This window comes from Tursiops truncatus, chromosome 15 (genome assembly GCF_011762595.2).
Source record: "Tursiops truncatus isolate mTurTru1 chromosome 15, mTurTru1.mat.Y, whole genome shotgun sequence".
Classification (NCBI taxonomy): domain Eukaryota; kingdom Metazoa; phylum Chordata; class Mammalia; order Artiodactyla; family Delphinidae; genus Tursiops; species Tursiops truncatus.
The window spans coordinates 15,632,195-15,652,080 of NC_047048.1; the positions used below are offsets into that span (position 1 = coordinate 15,632,195).

Genomic DNA, 19,886 nt, shown 5'->3' on the forward strand with positions numbered 1-19,886 from the left:
AGGACGCTGGCTCTCCCTGGCGTGTAGCAGATTTTATTGCATACGTGGCACAGGCAGCATGGATAAGGCCAGGCATGGCACTCTGGGTGGCTCTCTTCCTCTTCAGCTCTGATCTCAAAGCCCTGGCCAGTGTGGGTAGGTGTACAGGGCTGGTCTCTATGATACTTTGATCAGTGGCGGGCCTGGCCAGGCATGGGGGCCTCAGGCCATAGCCCAGAGGGGCTGGAATGATAAAAATCCTCCTCCTGGAGAGTTCTGCTTCCTGGGATTCCTCAGGGCTGAAGTACTAGCCCAGCACCATCATGGCCTCATCTTCAGTGATAGTAGCTGAGTCCCCCTCCTCTTCAGGGCCCATCATGGATAAAGGCCCTGGGGGCCGGTGCTGGAAGAGGGCTGCCCGGTTCTGCTGCTCACCCTTCTTCACCCAGTGTCCATAGAGCCGGAAGGCACAGCTGTCAATGAGGCGCCGCACTGGCCGCAGCGCATAAGGGTCCCTCAACAGTGCACTCTTGGTCAGCGGCCGTACACGGTGGGTGCTTAAGGCCACCCGTCCAGCAGCCAGCACTGTCCACACTGCCACCTGGGAAAGGGGGCAGTGTGAGCTCCACGGGCACATCCACCAAAAGAAAAATCATGGGACAGAGGAGCAGGCCCACGCCCTGACACTCTCAGGCTTACCCGGAACCGCTGGCGGGGGCTGAGGTTCCAGGGTTGGCTGCCTTCACAGCGCTCAAAGAATGGGTGCTGTAGGGCTTGCTCAGCTGTCAGGCGCTCCTCAGGATCCACCTGCAGCAGCCTTGAGATCTACGGGAAATGCCAGAGCATGAAGGGCAGCTCTTGGGCCTCCCTCCTTGCCCTCTCATGGCCCCAGCTCACCAGGTCTTTCACAGTGTCAGAACGGTCATCCCACTCAGGTGAACTAAACTGGTACTGGCCCTCCATGATCATGCGTAACATCAGGATCTGGCGTCGGTGCCAGAATGGTGGCGAGCCAGCCAGGAGTGTGAACAAGATCACCCCACAGGCCCAGCTGAGAAAGAGACCACAGTCAGGGAGGACTAGGTGAGCGAATGTGTTGAAGGACATTACACAAAGGAGGAGGGAAGGGGGAGACCAGAAACTCACAGATCGACCTCCTTGCCGTAGCCTGGGTGGGTTTCATCCATGGAGCACTTAAGGATCTCTGGTGCTAGATACCCTGGAGTCCCACACAACTCTGGGGAGAGAGGCCTGAGATTGATGGGATGTCACAGCCCCCTCAAGGACCCTTAACACCAGACCTCTGCTGGAGCCTCAACACCACCAGAGCCCCAAGTGTTCCCATTCTGCTCCTGCCTGCCTTCTGCCAAGTCTCGGTATTAGACCCTAGCCCTGCTGAACAATTCAAGGACCCACGAAGGCTCCTGGTGGCCTTCCTGGGAAAACCCGATTTTTAGATTGACTTAAAGGTGCTATCCAACTGTATCACTTGCCTCCCCCAACCCTCCAGCCAACCCAATCCTCACACAACTTTTTACCACGTTTTTACATATATACACACATAGAAAACAAAACTTAAATCTTTTCTGCATTCCTTTCTGCCCAAATCTATTCCTCCTCCTATAATCTCTACTGCAGTTAGTGGAACCACCACTCAACCAAGGGGAATGAGTAGGAATATGGGATTTCTTAAGGCACATTCTGGGTAAATTGTTTGTTTAAAACCCTTCCCTGGCTTCCCATCATGGCCTCAGGATCAAGTCTAGACTCCTACAGCACAGAGCCCTCCATCACTTGATCTAAGCCTGTATTTTTAGTTTCTTCTGGCACCAAGTCTTCCATCTCAGCAATTTCCAAACTGTGATCCATGGCACACTTCGAAGAGATCTTAATAGGCCTGAATTGAGAAACTGAATTTCTCTGGGGAAATTCATTCCAAGTCAAACTATTTACTGAACGCCTACCATGTGCCAAGCACCACACTAGACACAGTGGCGAATTTGATGTGCCCTTACCAAGCTCACCACCTACCAGAAAGCAAACAAATAACAGAGTAAGACATGTATCATGAAGTGGGGGAGATATAAGAGCAAAAAGCAAGGGCTCTAACCTGACACAGAACTTTAAAGTAAAAGCTGAATTATCCAAGCCAAGGGAGAGGCTGGAGTGGGCAGGGGCAAAAATGATGCAGAATAGGGAAGTGTATGTGGCAGCCCAAAGGGACACAAAGCACAGCATCTGGAAGATGTGTAAGTCCACAGATTAAGACCATGAACTCTGGAGTCATACTGCCCAAGTTCAAATCACACCTATGTGACCTTGGGCAAGTCACCTCACCTCATTAAGCCCACTTATAAAATAGAGACACAAATACTATTTCAGAGCTGTTGAGAGGATCTAGAGAAATAAGCCATGTAGACTCAGCGTGGTGCCTTACTCACAATAAGTGCCCAGTGAATGTTAGCTATTAGTAAGTCCAATGCAGAGCCACTGAAGGAGAGGAAGTAGTATATTAAAGGCTCTGAGGAGTCTCACAGTTGAACTTTGTTTAGTTTTCCACTTGCACTAGAAATGGTTTTCACAACAAATGTGTGGGCACGAGGTGAGAAGGGCTGTCGCGCCACACCAGGCTCCTCATAGCACCTAAGCAGCACACTGTGGACCTGCCTCCGCCAGACCCTAAAGGCACAGCTGAGCCCTGCTATCCCTCGCCCCCTCTTTTTCCTCCTGTGACAAGCCCAGCCTCCCCAGGCCGAGGTCCGAGCCCCTTCCTCTGTGGGTCCCTACAGCTGAATCAGGTATTCCTTCCTGGCTTCCTGGCATGGCCCCTTGCCTGCTGCGTGCCATGATCTGCTCACTTGTCTGCCTCCAGGTCAGGAAGCCCACACTGATTTGCACACGAGGCTCTGCACCCAGTGGGGACCTGGCAAGTGCTCACTGACCTTCTTTTCCTTGGTACTTGGGACCCAGTTCTCAGACCCAGCCAACCAGCCCCAGGCCTGAGCCTCTTTCCCTCCCAAGCCTCTCAGGGTACCAGGTCCCCTCACCTCGAAGCTTCTCGTCAGGTTCCAAGTGGCAGGAGAACCCAAAATCTGACAGTCGGATCTGCATATTGTCATCTAGGAGAATATTCTCAGGCTTCAGGTCTCGGTGTACAATATTGTTGGCGTGGAGAAAGCTCACTGCTTCCAGCAGAGACCTCATGATGGACCTGAGGGAGGCACAGTCTCCTTTGCTTCTCCCTGTCCCGCCCCACCCCCTGCTCATCCCAGGGGTTGCAGGCTCACCCATTACCTGGTTTCCTTTTCTGAGAGGGCCACCTTCTCTGTGAGATAGTCAAACAGCTCTCCCTTCCGCATCCTAAGGGATAGGAGGGGTTGGGAGATAGGTGCACCTCACAGTGGCGGCTGAGAAAAGAAGCCAGTGCTCACAGAAAATACCACGGAAGAGGCCAGTAAAGAGATCCCTCTGTAGACAAATGAAAGGGTCTCGAGACACAGCACTCCAAGAGTGAACCGGGTGTCAGGGGCACTTTGGCCCAATGGGTTGGCCGTCGAAATATCTGCACTGTGCCACAAGGGGGCTATTTTAGCAAGAATAAGTGCCTTATGATAATAATCATTTACAGGAAGTCTGTGTTATCTGAGAATACACTCACAAAACGCCTTCTGAAGTGAATCTATTTAGACCACGGACCAAAATTTTCCAGTTAATAGTAGCAAGAAAGTTGAATGGGACTTTACTTTGAATTTTGCTTATTTTATCTTGTCTTTAAAAACTGAGGTTATAATTGCAACTCTGCATCAATCCTTGAAATAAAGCACACACCAGGTTCTGCAAAGTTGCATGTGGTGTAACAGACACTTCCCACTTCCCCTCGACTTTTGCAGAGGGTCATTTCTTGTCTGAAGACTTTGTAAATTTCTTCCAAGGGCCTCTCTTAAACATCTGGTATCCAAACCATTCTCTTTTGAAGTACCTTTGCAACTGGTTTGCATTATAGCACTGTATAATATCTGACATTCAGCTTTAGACCGACCAGAAAAAGAACTGATGGGCAGACAGAGACTCCAGTGGAGGGTGTTAAACACTGGGAGACTGGTGAGGGAGAGTCTATTTACATGTGGTCAGCTCACGAATAAACACTCTCCTCCTAAAACAGGGTCTCATGAAGACCCTTTGTACTTAGCTGGTCACTATGACTCTTGAAGAACTTGCCTCAATCTGGGCACCTAGGGAGAAGGGCCAGAGCCCTAAGCTGGCAGGCAGGCCTGAGCGGGAGCAGAGGAAGGTGTGAGCAGGGTGGTCTTCAGCCCACTGTGCTGTAAGGCTGGGGCCATGCATGGAGGTGAGGAGGAGGCTTCTCGATTGGGGCTGGGAGATACTCACAGGTCAAACACCAGGAACATGAAGCTAGAAGACTCGTAGGAATCGATGAGAGTGACTGGGGAAAGAGGCAGAAAGGCAGAGAGACAGAGATGGAAAGGAGCAGATGCACATTAAAGGGCCTTTTCCACCCTGAGGCAGCAGTGGGCTGTTACTGGGAAGGAAGGAGAACCAAAGGAGGCAGTAGGGACCCAAAGGCTGGCCACACTTTGAGGTGCAGCGGAGCCAGGACTAAGGGAGCAGAGGCATGGAGGCAGTGCTGGGGGAAGTGGGCTGTGGGCAGGGCTAACAGGAGCAGGGAATGCAGCCTCACTGATGTGGGGGTGGCCGGCGACCTGGCGAAGGATGTGTGTCTCTCGCCGCGTGGCTTCTCGCACCTCCTCCAGCTGCTCAGGACTCAGCCGCTCAGCTGTCACCTCCATGATCTTCACCGCAAACTCCCGGCCAGTAACTCGATGAACGCAACGGCGGACTACAGAGCTCACTCCTCTGCCAGAGTCAGACAACGCGCAAGTCAGGGCCTCCTGCTCTCTCATTTCCACGCAGAGTAGGGCCTTGGCAGCCTCACACCCACTACGCCAGACTCTGGAAACCCATTTAGACAACAGGGTGAACTCCCAAGGAGCTCACCCTGGCCTGCAGGAGCTTCACAGCAGCATCAGCAAGCAACCTGGGTATCCAGCAATGTGCAACACAAAGCTCATAAGGCAGGCAGGCAGGGGTCCTGGGTTCCAGTCTCTGCCACTCCCTCCATGGGTGAGCCTAGGCACTGGGCCCCAGAACCTGCCCCTTGCCCCAGAACCCCACAGAAGAAAGTGGGAAGGCTTCCTCCAGATTTTACCCACTTCCACGGTTACCCCATCTAAATCCCAAAGTTCCCCTACAATACCTCAAGCGAAGGAGGCTCCAAATAAATACTGGGCCACTGACCAGAAGACCAAAGTTGAGAAGTAGGAGATCTCGGTTTAGGCCCCAGATCTGTCACTAATTAACCTCCAAGTGACCCACTGACATAAGGTCTCTGGGCTTCCACTTCACCTGCTCTGAAACGTAGCCAACAATATCTTGAAGGGATGCTGAAAGGCGTTAATGAGGTAGAGAGAGGAAAGCCCATTTGGCTTTGTAAAGACAAAGTCCTAGGGAATTCCATGTGGTCCAGTGGTTAGGACTCCACTCTTCCACTGCAGAGGGCTCGGGTTCGATCCCTGGTCGGGGAACTAAGATTACACAAGCCGCATGGCACGGCCGAAAAAAAGACAAAGTCCTAGACAGGGATTTCCTTGCTTGGCTCTGTCACAAACTCCGTGTGACCCTACAAGTATTTCAGGCTAAGGTGAAAATCTCTCCAGGATCTGACCTCATACCACATTTCGCATGCTGATTCCCTGGATGCCATTCACATAACCTCACTGCCGTGCTCCCAGGGCCTCCTTGCCTTTATATAACTCCTTTTGCTGGAAATGCCTGTCATCCACATCTCTGGTTCAATCAGTGGATGCAAACCATTGACCCTCCAGGCAAACACAGCCCACAGATATATTACACTGTGGTCAGTGCATTGTTATTTACAAATCTGAATTCACATATCTTAGCTGGAACAAGAACGCTCCAGCTGCCACAATGCTCACCACTTCCTACTCTTTTTTTTTTTTTTTTGCAGTACGCGGGCCTCTCACTGTTGTGGCCTCTCCCGTTGTGGAGCATAAGCTCCGGACGCGGACGCGCAGGCTCAGCGGCCATGGCTCACGGGCCCAGCTGCTCCGCGGCATGTGGGATCTTCTCAGACTGGGGCACGAACCCGCGTCCCCTGCATCGGCAGGCGGACTCTCAACCACTGCGCCACCGGGGAAGCCCACCACTTCCTACTCTTTTACTCTTGGCCACTTCACAGTTTTCATTTTCTGCCCAACTACTAAGGGCACCTGAGTTCGAGGTCCCTGGTCTAATTATTACTCATCTTTTAATGAACCTCTGAGAATTTGTGGAAAGCTGGAGACCTCTGCCACATATATCCAACATTTTTATTATTTTGGGGCGGCGGGGGTGGTCAAAGATCCTTTGAAGCCATAAAGCAAAGAATTCCCGCTTTAAGGCCCAAAATGAATGCTGCGTCTACCAATTCTTTGTTTATTCTCCAGGAGGGAGGGACCACTCCCTTCGCTGGTATCCTATAGCATGTTAACTGTAGGAGCATTCCCCTTTTTTTCTTTTCTTAATTAATTTATTTATTCTTTTTTTTTTTTTTTTTTGGGCTGCATTGGGTCTTCGTTGCTATGCGCGAAGTTCTCTAGTTGAGGTGAGCGGGGGCTACTCTTCATTGCGGTGCGCGGGCTTCTCACCGCAGTAGCTTCTCTTGTTGCGGAGCATGGGCTCTAGGCAGGCGGGCTTCAGTAGCTGTGGCTCGCGGGCTCTAGAGAGCAGGCTCAGTAGTTGTGGCGCATGGGCTTAGTTGCTCCTTGGCACGTGGGATCTTCCCGGACCAGGGCTCGAACCCATGTCCCCTGCATTGGCAGGTGGATTCTCAACCACTGCGCCACCAGGGAAGCCCCTACCTGTAGGAGCATTCCCTTTTAATTAAGCCTTCCTACTATGTGTCATGACTATCTACATGGGAAACCTGGGTGTTCAGACTCAAAGTCCAAACTCTTCCTACTGATGCACCCCAGTACCTTGTTCTCTGCCCACCCCTTAAATGTTAAGACTTCCCCAGGATCCCATCCTTGGCCCTGTTCTCAGGCTATATACACTCTCAGTAATCTTATCCACCTCCATGACTTCAACATTCATGCCGAGATGTCTACCCCACCCCCCCTGCCTTTTTTTTTTTTTTTTTTTTTTGGCTGCACCACACAGCTTGCGAGATCTCAGTTCCTCGACCAGGGATTGAACTCGGACCATGGCAGTGAAAGCCCGGAAACCTAACCAATAGGCCACCAGGGAACTCCCCTAGATGTCAGGCCAACACATCTTACTGAATAAATTGCTTCCCAAGAGTCCTAGAGACCTCTCACTGTCATCATGACCACTGAACACTTCATCTTCCCGACACTAGCTCCTCAATTCCTGATCTCAGTTAATAGCAATGCCATTCAATCCGACTCCCAAACTAGAAACCCTGGTGCCATTCTTGGCTTCGCCCTCTCCTTCACAATCTACAACATCCAACCAGTCCAGCCCATCCTGTATTATCTCTCAAATCTGTTTCCTAGTACTCCAACCCCACCACCACGATGGCCTCCTAACTGATCTCCCTGCTGCTAATCTCAACCACTGCCACCCATCTGCCACACTGCTTTGAGAACTAGCTTCTTAAAACAGCCCCAATCGTGTCATTCACTGCTTAAAAACTTCCCTGTTTAAATTCTTTACTAAGTTCTGTGTTCCCTCATTCCTCAGCAGTACCCCTAAAGCAACTGTCCTCTTTTTAAATGATACCTAATACTTTCAACCTTACAGTTACCTGTGGAATGCATTCAAAATTCTTGTTTTCTTTCCATACTGCCTCCCTATTAATTACAAGATAAAAATCAAATCCAAATTCCTTCATCTGTCACTCAAGGACTTCACCAACTTCTTAGTCTCTTTTCAGCCTCATCCCTGGCTATAACCCTGCTCTTCAACCTTTGTTTCATGACTTATAACTTGTCACCAATTTCCAGAATGTGTCAAGCTCTTTTAAAGCTTCAGGTCTGAAATTGGTACTCTGGAAAAAGTAATTTAGTTAGAGTGTGCAGGAAAAACAAGAGGGAAAAGGTAGAACAGAGAGACGAGGGATGATGCTACCACAGTAATCTTGGAATGAAATGATAAGGACCCTACTCTCTGATCTGCCTTCTTCAAAACTGGTCCTTCTGTGCCCTTGGCAGTGGAACCACTGTTTTTACCTAAGGGCTCTTCCTAGCCTCAGTGCATCTTCCCTCACCTGGTCCTGAAACCTTGTAGCATCTCAGGACTTGGATCTCAGCTCTCTTCTTTTCCCAATATTCTCTCTTCCCTGTGACCTCCAACCAGACCCAGGAGTTTTGTTTTTTTTTTTTTAATTTTGGTCACGCCATGCGTGGCATGTGGGATCTTAGTCCCCTGACCAGGGATCAAATCCATGCCCCCTTCAGTGGAAGCACAGAGTCCTAACCACTAGACCGCAGGGAATTCCCCCCAGGGGCTTTAAATACCAACTATGTGCAAATGCTTCCTGCTACGCTGTCTCAAGCCTTGATTTCTCTCCAGAATTCCTGATTCCAACAACCTTTTTGACATCTCCATGTGCTATCTAAAAGGAGTCTGAACAAATCTAATGGTCACACCACCACTGGATTTCCTGGCCTCAGCAGCATGTGTCACAGCAGACCATGCCAACCTTCCAGAAACATACTCTTCCTTTTTTTTAAAGTTGGTGAGTTTTTAAAAAAAATAATTTATTAATTTATTTTTGGCTGCATTGGGTCTTCGTTGCTGCGCGCGGGCTTTCTCTAGTTGCAGCAAGCGGGGGGGGGGCTACTCTTCGTTGCGGTGCGCGGGCTTTTCACTGCCGTGGCTTCTCTTGTTGTGGAGCATGGGCTCTAGGCGCGCGGGCTTCAGTAGTTGTGGCATGTGGGCTCAGCAGTTGTGGCTCACGGGCTCTAGAATGCAGGCTCAGTAGTTGTGGCGCACGGGCTTCATTGCTCTGTGGCATATGGGATCTTCCTGGACCAGGGATTGAACCCATGTCCCCTGCATTGGCAGGGAGATTCTTAACCACTAAACACCAGGGAAGTCCCAAACATACTCTTGTGTTTTTCTTTCTAACTCACAGATGGCATCTCTATAGTTTCCCTTGCTGGCTCCTCCTTCTCTAACTCTTTAATGGTGACATGCCCCACAGTCTGAGCCTAGGTCTCTTTCACTACTTCACATTTCTCTTGCCAACTACTATCTATATGCTGATGCCTCCCAAGTTAACAGCTCTAGCCCAGCGCTCTTGCTTGAGTTCCAGACTCACATGCCCACTGGACAGCTCCAGTTGGTGGAACTCTTGACTTGCTCACACCTCCCTCCAGACTGATCTTCCCCAGTCTTCTTCATTTCAGTAAATGGTACTCAAGCACTCAAATCCAAACCTTAGAATTTATTCTTGTTTTCTTCCCTTTCCCTTGTGGTCCATATCCAATCCTTCAGGAAATTGTATCAAGTCTCCCTTCAAGCCATCACCTAAATTATCCACTTCTCTCCATCTCTACCACTACCACTCTATTCTAAACCATCACCATCTCTAGCCTGAATGAATCAATAGCTTCCTAGCTGGTCTCTATGCTTCCATTCTTGCCCCTCTCCTATCCACTCTCCACATAAGAGCCAGAATGATCTTTTTTAAATGTAGCAACACACCTGTATTAAGCACTCACCATGTGCCAGGACGTGTCCTAAGAGTACCATATTAACTCTTTCTGTCCTCACAGCAACCTACAAGGTAGGCTCTTTTTTTAATTCTCTCATTTACAATGGTGACACTTTGAGGCATAGAAAGGTTAAGTTCCTAGGCCCCAAATCACAGAAATGTAAATCAGACCATATTACTACCCTACTGGAAACCACCAGTATCACCAGAGTAAACTTTACATTCCTTACCCTAGGGAATTCCCTGGCAGTCCAGTGGTTAAGACTTTGCCTTCCAATGCAGGGGGTGCAGGTTCGATCCCTGGGGAGCTAGGATCCCACGTGCCTTGCGGCCAAAAAACCAAAACATAAAACAGAAGCAATATTGTAACAATCAGTAAAGAATTTAAAGATGGTCCGCATCAAAAAAAATCTTAAAAAAAAAATTCCTGGAACTTCACTGGTAGCGCAGTGGTTAAGAATCCGCCTGCCAATGCAGGGGACACAGGTTCGAGCCCTGGTCCAGGAAGACCCCACATGCCGTGGAGCAACTGGGCCCGTGCACCACAACTACTGAGCCTGCGCTCTAGAGCCCACAAGCCACAACTACTGAAGCCCAGGTGCCTATAGCCTGTGCTCCGCAACACGGGAAGCCACCGCGATGAGAAGCCCGTGCACCGCAACGAAGAGTAGCCCCCACTCGCCGCAACTAGAGAAAAGCCCGAGGCAGCAACGAAGACCCAACACAGCCAAAAATAAATAATAAATAAATAAATAAATTTATTTTTTAAAAAATTCCTTATCCTGGCCCAAGGCTCTACATAATCCAACCTCTATTTACCTCTCCAACTTAATTTCCTCCACCTTTTCCCACTCTTACAACATTCTAGTCACTATGATCTTCTATCTGTTGCTTGAATAGGCCCTTTCCTACGCTGGGCCTTTGAACACGGCAGTTCCCTCTGCCCGGAATATATCCTGCCTCAGCTCATGACCTGTTCATTCTCATCGTCCAAGTCTCAGCTCCATTAATTACTCTTGTTCCATAACCCTATTTATTTTCTCCCTAGCACTTACAATGAACTTTAACTTGTTTTCGTGTCTATTGTCTCTCTCTACCACTGGAACATAAACTCCAGGAGAACAGAAATCTTGTAAGATGTTAAGGTGTGGGTCTTACATCTCCAGTGCCTAGCACAGTGCACCCAGCACATTGTACATGCTTAGGAAACCTTGATGAATAAATGTATCGGCCACTGCCTCTACAGGTGACGGCTTCCTTCTATTCGGTGTGTGCTGAACTCCTACTCATCCTTCAAGACCCAAATATCACCACTTCTGGGAAGATGTGGTTTTCTGAGACCCAGCAGCACTTTTTACACAGCCTGATACTTTTTATATGTTCATGTGTCTCCTTCAGTCACATCACTTGGGAGTACCTCCAAGGCATAAACATCTCTTCTACACTCCCCATGTTTATCTTTGTGTCTGGCACCCAGTAGGTGCTTGAATTATGTTTGTTGAACACATAAATGAATGAATTCGTGAAAAAATGGGGGTTGACCCAGAGTAAGAGTCTAGTCACCAAATGTTCCTCCACTCACCACTGACCCTTCTCATTTAGAACTCTTCAGCCCTCAGAGGGAACTGTGTACCCTGGCTAGGACCTGACCTCTCTGGACCTCTGTTTCCCTGCCGTGGGCTCACCTGCCAATGACGTCCTTAGGGTCGTACTTCTGGTAAAACTCCTTGGCCGCAGCCCAGTCGGGCAGCTCATCCTCCGGCCCCACGTCTAGCGTCATTTTGAAGTAGGTGGGGGCCTGTGTGGAGGAAACGGAGGGCAGTGAAGGCAGGGAGGCCCACAGGCTCTGAGAAGACGAACATCGCGGCTCGCAGAGGCGCAGCCCTTGCGGCTGGGGAGCCAGGATCCTGTGGGATGGGGACGGGGTGGGGGAAGGACAGGGACTAGGGAGACCCCACGAAAGGGCCTTAGGGGTCGGGACGGGATGGCAAGGCAGGGAGGGGGGCGGGGGAAAGGAAGGGAAAAGGTGCGGAGGAAGAGGGGAAGGGGCAGTCGGGCTGGTGGCTGTTGCTGCGCAGGCGCACTTGGGCGGGCGCTGGGAGGGGGCGCGGGGTCTCGCGCGGGCTCACCCGCGGGGACGGGGAGAGAAGTCAGAGTCGACGCGATGCCTCCTTGTCGCCGGGTTCGCCTCTAGTCCCTTACCTTATCCACAGGCAGTGCCGGCGACGACCTCAGGCCCCGCCCCCATTCTGTCCGCCAATGGCCAGCGCCACCCGAAGACTGAGGTTCAAAAACCCTTCCGATTGGAAACTGGTAGTCCAATAAGAAGCCGAGAGTCCCGAGGCTGGCGCGGGAGTTGGAGCTCGGAGTTACCTGAGGTTGCGACGCTAGGGCGGGGCTTCAGATACGGCCAATCAGGGCACGGCATCTGCTGGGGCCAGCAGGGGGCGGAGCTTATTGACCAGTGGGGCTGGAGGCCTGGAACGGGACCCGGAAGTTAGATTTACCGGTAAGTGTGACCTCCGGGTACCTGGGACGCGGGACTCGCTGCGCCTTCGACTCCCGGACTTGGGCATGGTCCCCTCAGTCTCTCAGAATCCCTATCTCAATTCGGCTTTTAAAAATATTAGCAGCCTAGTCCAAAGCGCCTGCTTTGAGGGGCAGAGCATGCAGCTTGGACCTCAACTTGGCTACTTGGTACGAACTTGTACGAGCCACAGCCCGTCAGGCAGAAGAGGCTTTGTCGTCCTGTGGCTGCTCCGACTCTTGAATACCTCCAAAGCCCTAGTGCTCACCATCTGGGGTTATACATTTTCCCAGTCTTCCACTACCACCTCCCGAAAGCCTTGGGGAATATCACACTTTGTTCGAAGCCTACCAGTTTATGAGATTCTGCCAGGAGCGACTCACTTCATAAATATTCTCAGTGCACAGCTCAACCCTGGCATTCACTTACTCATTCAACAAATATTTGTTGAGCGTCTAAGAGTTAGACTAATAGCAATGAAAAAAAATAAGGTCCCTACCCTTGTGGAGGTTGTGTTCCAGGAGGCAGAGAATGAATTCATTTAATCTTCTATCTTAGAAATGTCACTTTGGGATTGCAAGCATGTAAGAGGAGAAAAACGAATCCAAGTAACTTTTTAACAGAGTACTTTGACCTTATACCATTAATCTAAAGACAAAATAGTTGCAAAGAAATCTTGTACTTAGTAGACTTGTTGTTTGGTAGCATAATGGGATAATTATTTTGAAATTGAGCAAGTCAATAAAGATTGATGTAGTTGGCGGCCTAGATTCTTACTGTGGGAATATGGAATTTGGAATAGGGAAAGGAGAGCACCTTATGATTGATTGAAATTGGAGGTATGATTTTAAGAAATGACTTAAGATAGATAAAATTCGATATTTTCTAGCTCTAACCTCTGAAAGGGCCTAGAAGCAATAATGTCCCAGTAGAGTGAGCATAGCTAGTGTCTAGATACTGATTTCAAAGTAACAGTCCTCAATAAAAGAAACCAGGGCTCCTTGGGAGAAATGGCCAATTCCCAGGCTGGAGCAGAGAAAGTACAAGATGAGCCTGGAATAATTTGTGCCAGAAAGCAAGTGAAGTAAGATGGGGACTTAAACACAAGAACCAGGTTGAAATCAGGGACAAAAAGGATAATGAGACTGAGAGGGCTATGAGGGAGCCTTCTGATGTACTAGAAATGTTCTATTCACCTAGGTGGTGATTACACAGGTGTGTTCGTGTAAAAACATTCACCATTCGGCACACATAAGATCTGTGTACTTTACTGTAGGTAAATTATACCTCAACAAAACAATTTAAGAAGGCTAATGACAGTAATGGGTATAACAAATTGAATTTAAAAACAATCTGAGACCATACTGACACTAAAAATTGTAAATAAATAAATGAAAGAGAAAAAGACCTTCTTTATAGTAGAATGCCAACTAATAAGTATAGAAAGAATGATAAAGTTAAAACATCAACATTTTGTAAGCCTCAGAATAACTGACTTGGGCAAAATGGACATTAAAGTTACTGGTAAAAATTTGCTGAGGTATTTATACAGGTAACTTTTTTTTTTGGTAAATTTATTTATTTTATTTTTGTCTGCATTGGGTCTTCGTTGCTGCGCACGGGCTTTCTCTGGTTGTGGTGAGCAGGGGCTACTCTTCGTTGCGGTGCGTGGGCTTCACACTGTGGTGGCTTCTCTTGTTGCAGAGCATGGACTCTAGGCTTGCAGGCTTCAGTAGTTGCAGCACGCAGGCTCAGTAGTTGTGGCACACGGGCTTAGTTGCTCCGCGGCATGTGGGATCTTCCCAGACCAGGGCTTGAACCCGTGTCCCCTGCATTGGCAGGCGGATTCTTAAGCACTGCGCCACCAGGGAAGTCCCTATACAGATAACTTTTTAATTACAAAGGAAAAAAAGGATCTTTACCTCTGCAGAAATCTGACAGACACTACCTTAAAATCAAGTTGTCAATGTTACCTCCACCAGTAAAAGGGCAAATTGACATATGCCTCTCGATGTGATGTATTGAGGACATACAGCTTATGTAATATTTTAGCCAAAAATGCATAACCTGAATTCAGTCATAAGAACCCAAACTGAGAGACATTCTACAAATGGCCTCACCTCAAAAATGTCATGAAAGACAAAAAAAGAAAGGATGAGGACCTACTAAAAATTGAAGAATGCTAAAGAGATATGACAAACTAAATGCAGTAAGTGTTCCCACACTGGACCCTAAAGCAGAAATTGCTATACAGGACATTATTGGGACAACTGGCAAGTTTGAATATGGACTATATATTAGAAGATAATATTGTACTGATGTTAACTTCTCTGAATTATATAATTGTACTGTAGTTATGTGAGAGAATATCCTTGTTCTTAGGAGATATAGATCATGAGGTATTTAGAGATGAAGGGCCTTCAACTTACCCTCAAATGATTCAGCAGTGACAATTACGTATATTTAGAAAGATATAAAGCAAATGTGGTGAAGTTAAACATTATAAATCTAGGTAAGAGTACACATGAGTTCATTGTACTGTTATTGTTCTATAGATTTGAAATTTTTTCAAAATAAGGAGTTAAAAAATAGCAAGACCTCATGTAATCAGTTTGGGGAAATGGGATATTCTAGTAAACTGAAGCTGCTAATTAATCAAATACTAGCTTTAAAAATTTTTTGTAAAAAATCTCTCTAAAATGAGTTATCCTGATGCCCAGGCAGCACCTCACACAAATTAAATCAGAATCTCGGGGGGGTGGGTGGTAAAGCTCAGGCATAAGTTACTTTTTAAGGCTCCCCAGGAGGTTCCATTGTGAAGTCAAGGTTCAGAACCACTGCTGTTTATATGGCTTCTACCCATTGTTGTAGTTCTAACCTCTGGACCAACAATGGATTCCCTTCACTTTTCCTTCCTGAAACACTCTGGAACACTGAAAACAACCATCATGTGCCCCTCCTTCCCCTTTAATCTTCATTGTGCAACATCTCTAATTCCTTTAGGTGCTCTGTTGGTCTCTCTGCTGGTGAAATCACCCCAAAATTTCATTCCCAGGGTACATGTACTTCAAAGAACATGTACAAGAATGTCCAAAGCAGCATGATTCATAATATCCTAATGGGAAACATTCCAAAAGTCCACTAACAGAAAATCGGTAAATTGTAATATAGTCATATAATGGAATACTATACAGTAATGAAAACTACAGCTACACCAAATATTGATCAATCTCACAAGCAATGTTAAGTAAAAGAAGCAAGACATAAAAAGAATACATATGATTCCATTTATATAGTGTTCAAATGCAGGCAAAACTAAACTACATTGTTAGAAGTCAGAATACTTGTGGGTAACAAACAGAAAGTTACCTGTGGGAAGAAACGAAGGTGTAGTGATTGGGAGGGGTATAAAGGAGGCTTTGGAGTGCTGGCAATGTTAAATTGGTTACATTGACTGAATGGTGGTTTTTCAGATGTTTTCTTTGTGTTAACTTATTGAGCTGTCTATTCTGTTTTGGATATTTTGCTTTGTGTACCTCACAATTTTAAAAATGTTTAAAATATTATCACAAGGCCCAAGATAAAGGATATGAAAATTCATCATAATCATACAAGTTTCTACATACAGGGTGGTGGTTGCTATTATCCAATCCTTTCACTCCTCTCTCAGCTCTGGAACTAACTGTCTAGGTTGAATTCCAGCTCTGCCACTTACTAGCTGTGTGACCTTGGATAATCTGTGCCTGTTTCCTCAACTATAAAATAAAAACAGTAGTACCTACTATTGAGTGATTTTGAGGACTGAAGAAATTAAGAAATATAAAATGCTTAGCACACAGCCTGGAATATAGTAAGCACTCAATAACTAGTAGCTGCTGCTACGACTTTTCCTCTGTGGCCTAAGGGTCTCTGTTGATAGGTAAGGGAGAAGTTTGGGTCTTTCCAAGAAGGGAAACTTCCAGAAGAAGAAGGAAAAGGGGGAAAAAAATCCTTTCCTCCTCTTGAAGCCCCTAGGTAAGGGGAGATGCAGGCTTCTCCCATCAGTCAGATGTCCAGTCTGGCTCTCACTAAGGGCCCAGGGAAAAGCAGGGGAAGAACAATTAGACAGGAGCATTTCGCCACTAAAAAAGACTTTTATTACAAAACAAATACTAATAAAATCAGGCCTGGGCTTCAATCCCACCTCCTAGAGGCCCCTAGGATGGAGGAGATTGGGGGGAATAGGGGATGGTGGGCACTGAAAGAACAGAGCAGGCTGACCTCCCCTCATCAGTCTCAGCTGCTGCCTCTCTCTTCCAAAGCCCTTTGAGAGAGGCACCATCCTTCCAGCCAGGAAGTACCATTGTTGGCACCAGACCCTAGCAATGCCGCATTGCAGGATTCAGGATGTCTCGGCTGACTCTCAGCAAAGGCCAGCTAGGGTCACTCAGCCTGGGCGATGGCGTAGGAGAGCAGCCATAGAAGCAGCGGGCCCAGAACAAGGACAGCAAGCCAGACGGCAAAGCTGGCCAGGATGAACCTCCGGGCCCGGGCCCCCCAGTGCACTGCCTCCTCCAACCGGCCTGCCTTATGCCGCTCTTCCGCCTGTGGGGGCAGGTTTTTGGTTAGGTTCTCCCCCTGCTTCTGCCCCAAAATGCCCTCTGCCCCACTCCAATCCTACATCCTCGTCTTGGCTCAAAATCTCACACCCAAACCCTCCACCTCCCTTTCCAGTTTCTAACTCTCATGTCTCAACCGCAAAGTAAGGTACCCACTCTGCTCTGCCTCCTTTTCAGGATGGCTTTTGTTTTGCTCAGAAGATCACGTATGGAAAAATACTTTTCATTTTATTCCCCATTCTTTTCTACTCATTTCAGATTCATTCAGAATTTGGAATTCTTGGCAAGAAACAGTGACCAATCTTGGAGTATTTCACTCATGTCGAACCAAACAACACTCTGTTCTCATTAGCCCAAAGGGCCTCCTCTTTTTCATTAAGGATTCTTTTTATGATTTTGCCCTAATGAAATCCAGAAATTATCACGATAAGAAAACAGTTTCTGATAAAAATACAGCTAGGGTCGAGGAAATTCCGAAAGGTACACATGAGGTTTCTGTTAGATGTTTTGAAATGGTGAAGCCCTCTCAAAAACTTCATAGCTTCTTCCGAACTCCTATAGATTGTTCTAGTTACTGCTCGGCTGCCCCGAGTCTTGCCCCTTCCCATTCATCCTCTTTATAGGCCTTGAGAGTGGACCTTAACTACAACACAAATCTGACCATGTCATTCTCCTTTGCAAAAATCCTTGAAAGGCTCCCCAGTACTTCCCAGATAAAGCTGAAACTCCTAAGCACAGCACTGGAGGCTCTTGGGAATCTAGATCCTCTGGCTTCATCTCTCACTGTTCCTTACTGGTTCATTCACGCTGAACTAATAGTCCAGGTTGCCTTTGTATAGGCTGCCTGTGCTCCCTTCGCCTGGAATGCGCTTTTACCCTTATTCACTCATCCTTTAAGATTACTTTCTTTTTACTCCCTTAGGATGCCTTTCCTGTTCACCTACTCTATTATACACATACATGTACTTACATACATATATATACACATACATAGCTCCTGGAATACACTGTGCTTCCTCTATCATAGTACTGATGAGCTGTATTCCATTAATAGTTACCCATTTTCACAGCCATCTCTTTTGCTAGACTGTGGGCCCTTTGACGGCAGGAACCATGTCTTATTCCTATTTCTGGCACCAGGCCCACAGCCAGGCTCTGGCAGGTACTTATTAACTGTTTGATCAATATAGATAGATCGGGTATACAGAACCGTTGCCTTACTACACCCACACCCCTGCTTCCATAGGAATTGCTTTCCTCACCTTGATGGCAAACACAAGGGCCACGACTCCCAGGCAAGAGCAGCCACATATAATGCTAGTAGCTGCCAAGTAGCGGAGGCGGAGCGAGCAGCAGCGAATGGGGGATGGAGAACGAGCAGCTTCCGTGTTGCTCACCAAGCTCTCCACTGCCTTCTCCTCGTCCTCCATCACCTGTAGGCGATATAGTCAAGATACTTGTAAGCCCAACAACTGAACCCCTGGTAGAGTCTTGCTCAGACTCTACCCGCCTCTCTGATCATGTCATGGCCTAGTCGAACTCTCAGAAATGCTGCCTTACCTGGGGAATTCCCCTAGTGACTCATAGACTGAGAGGAAATGTGTGTCTGGAATCCTTTTTCCTCAGCCTAAGGTTCCCAGTCTTTAAAGGCAAGCTGGTGTCAATGTAGCATTATCTGTTTTACTTACTGTTTTGGCAAGTGGGGAAAAGCAAAATGACAGGTGCATGCTGAGAGGCAGTAGAAAAACACAGAATCTCAAAAACTGCTAGGAGTCTGAGACTACCCAATTCAGTGATTTTAAACTGTATTTCAAAGGGCCCTGAAGTTCCTTAGAGGCTGCCCTCAAATATTAAGGAGGAATCAGAGAATGGCATCCTAGGTCCTCTACTCCACTTTAAGGATATCAGCCATTTCATGTGAAAACACAGTGCTGGGGATGGGGGAAAGTAGGGGAAAAGTACCCATCTAAGCTCTCTTTGTAGCTGAGGAAACTCAACTTCAGAAACACCTCACCCTCCCCAAATCAGAGCCTCCCTTGCTATGCTGACTCCCTTCCACCTCCTCGCTCCATTTAACCCAGGTCATACAACACAATCAGATTAACACTGAGTCCGAATGACCTCATAAGCCACACAGAAACCTGCATAATGATGCCCTAATCATTTCTCATCTCCCTATTTCCCAAGCCCTCAGAGCCCTGGCATCAAACTGCCTTTCTACCTTCATCCCCAACCATTCCCCTTCACCCTAGACAAAATGAAAACATGTGCAGTTCTCAGAACACAAGTAACAAAGGATAGGAAAGGTTAAAAAGAAGAGGCAAGAGCCAAGAATGATATGTGCCACAAAGCTGCAGGAGAATGGATGTGAGGAAAGAACTGAGATGAGATAAACACAGTACAGTCATCAGGGGAGAACACAAGGAGAGGGTCCAGGGAATTGAGGTCAGAGAAAATGTAAAAACAAATGGGGACTCTTACCTGGCTATAGGCCTTGAGGAACTGTGAGTTTCGGCTCCTGCCTCAGGTTTGATTTGGCTTGGGTGGAGATGGAGCTGACTCGGGGCTCCAAGCCAAGCCCAGGGGTGGGGTTGAGTGGCCAGCCACCATCCGAAGAGCCCCAGAAGCTCGGAAGGGGGTGTGGCTGATTCAAACCAGTCTGGCTAGATGGAGTAACTGGAGGTAGAATGCCTGCCTTCTGGAAAGGGAGTGAAAGCACCTGAGCAAGAGGGATTAAAGCAGGGAGAAGTCTGAGGCATCAGATAGCTCCCAAGGAAAGTCCAGCAACCAAGGGAATAGAAGGGAGGAGAGGAAAAGTATGAGTCTGAATGACTTAAAATTGAAACTTTAGGGAAAGGTACCCTACCAGATAAGATTTGCCATTCTTCCCTCTTCTTGCGTGGAGATTTCTGCCTCAAAGATACATAATTCTGAGTTAGAGATCGGGTACTAGGGTCTTAGCAAGAGCAAGAGAGAAGAGAAAACTGATACCCAAGTTCCCACCCAACCCTCCACCAGACCA

At 47.7% G+C, this 19,886-nt stretch overlaps 2 protein-coding genes across 6 annotated transcripts; both read right to left on the bottom strand.

Moving 5' to 3' along the window:
* Nucleotides 1-13: 13 nt before the first annotated feature.
* PHKG2 (phosphorylase kinase catalytic subunit gamma 2) lies at nt 14-12,202 on the bottom strand. Of its 5 annotated transcripts, none has more exons than XM_033839943.2 (10): nt 11,942-12,200; nt 11,425-11,537; nt 4,679-4,950; nt 4,369-4,423; nt 3,274-3,339; nt 3,027-3,190; nt 1,126-1,216; nt 877-1,030; nt 679-804; nt 14-580 (listed from the first exon to the last, which is right to left on the bottom strand). In XM_033839943.2, the coding sequence occupies exons 2-10, from the start codon at nt 11,517-11,519 to the stop codon at nt 287-289; spliced, it is 1,317 nt and encodes a 438-aa protein (XP_033695834.1). In that variant the 5' UTR covers nt 11,520-11,537; nt 11,942-12,200; the 3' UTR covers nt 14-286. The 5 variants fall into 5 exon arrangements, with proteins under 5 accessions (XP_033695834.1, XP_019777291.1, XP_073648218.1 ...); XM_019921732.3 differs by having other exon boundaries at nt 11,869-12,199; XM_073792117.1 differs by having other exon boundaries at nt 4,679-4,854; nt 11,942-12,194.
* Nucleotides 12,203-16,379: 4,177 nt separating this feature from the next.
* Nucleotides 16,380-19,847, bottom strand: TMEM265 (transmembrane protein 265). The gene is made up of 3 exons (XM_033839946.2): nt 19,346-19,847; nt 18,127-18,297; nt 16,380-16,850 (listed from the first exon to the last, which is right to left on the bottom strand). Exons 2-3 carry the CDS (start codon nt 18,292-18,294, stop codon nt 16,689-16,691), a joined length of 330 nt encoding a protein of 109 aa, XP_033695837.1. The 5' UTR covers nt 18,295-18,297; nt 19,346-19,847; the 3' UTR covers nt 16,380-16,688.
* Nucleotides 19,848-19,886: the final 39 nt, after the last annotated feature.

What these genes read in the sequence shown, in the direction of transcription:
- PHKG2 (XM_033839943.2), bottom strand. Translation starts at nt 11,519, where the DNA reads ATGACGCTAGACGTGGGGCCGGAGGATGAGCTGCCCGACTGGGCTGCG. An exon ending in CGCCGGCCACCCCCACATCA is followed by an intron (nt 4,424 to 4,678) that starts GTGAGGCTGCAT and finishes CTCTTTCCCCAG; the next exon opens with TCACTCTCATCGATTCCTAC. An exon ending in CTGACACTGTGAAAGACCTG is followed by an intron (nt 805 to 876) that starts GTGAGCTGGGGC and finishes CATTTCCCGTAG; the next exon opens with ATCTCAAGGCTGCTGCAGGT.
- TMEM265 (XM_033839946.2), bottom strand. Translation starts at nt 18,294, where the DNA reads ATGGAGGACGAGGAGAAGGCAGTGGAGAGCTTGGTGAGCAACACGGAA. An exon ending in CCCTTGTGTTTGCCATCAAG is followed by an intron (nt 16,851 to 18,126) that starts GTGAGGAAAGCA and finishes CTGCCCCCACAG; the next exon opens with GCGGAAGAGCGGCATAAGGC.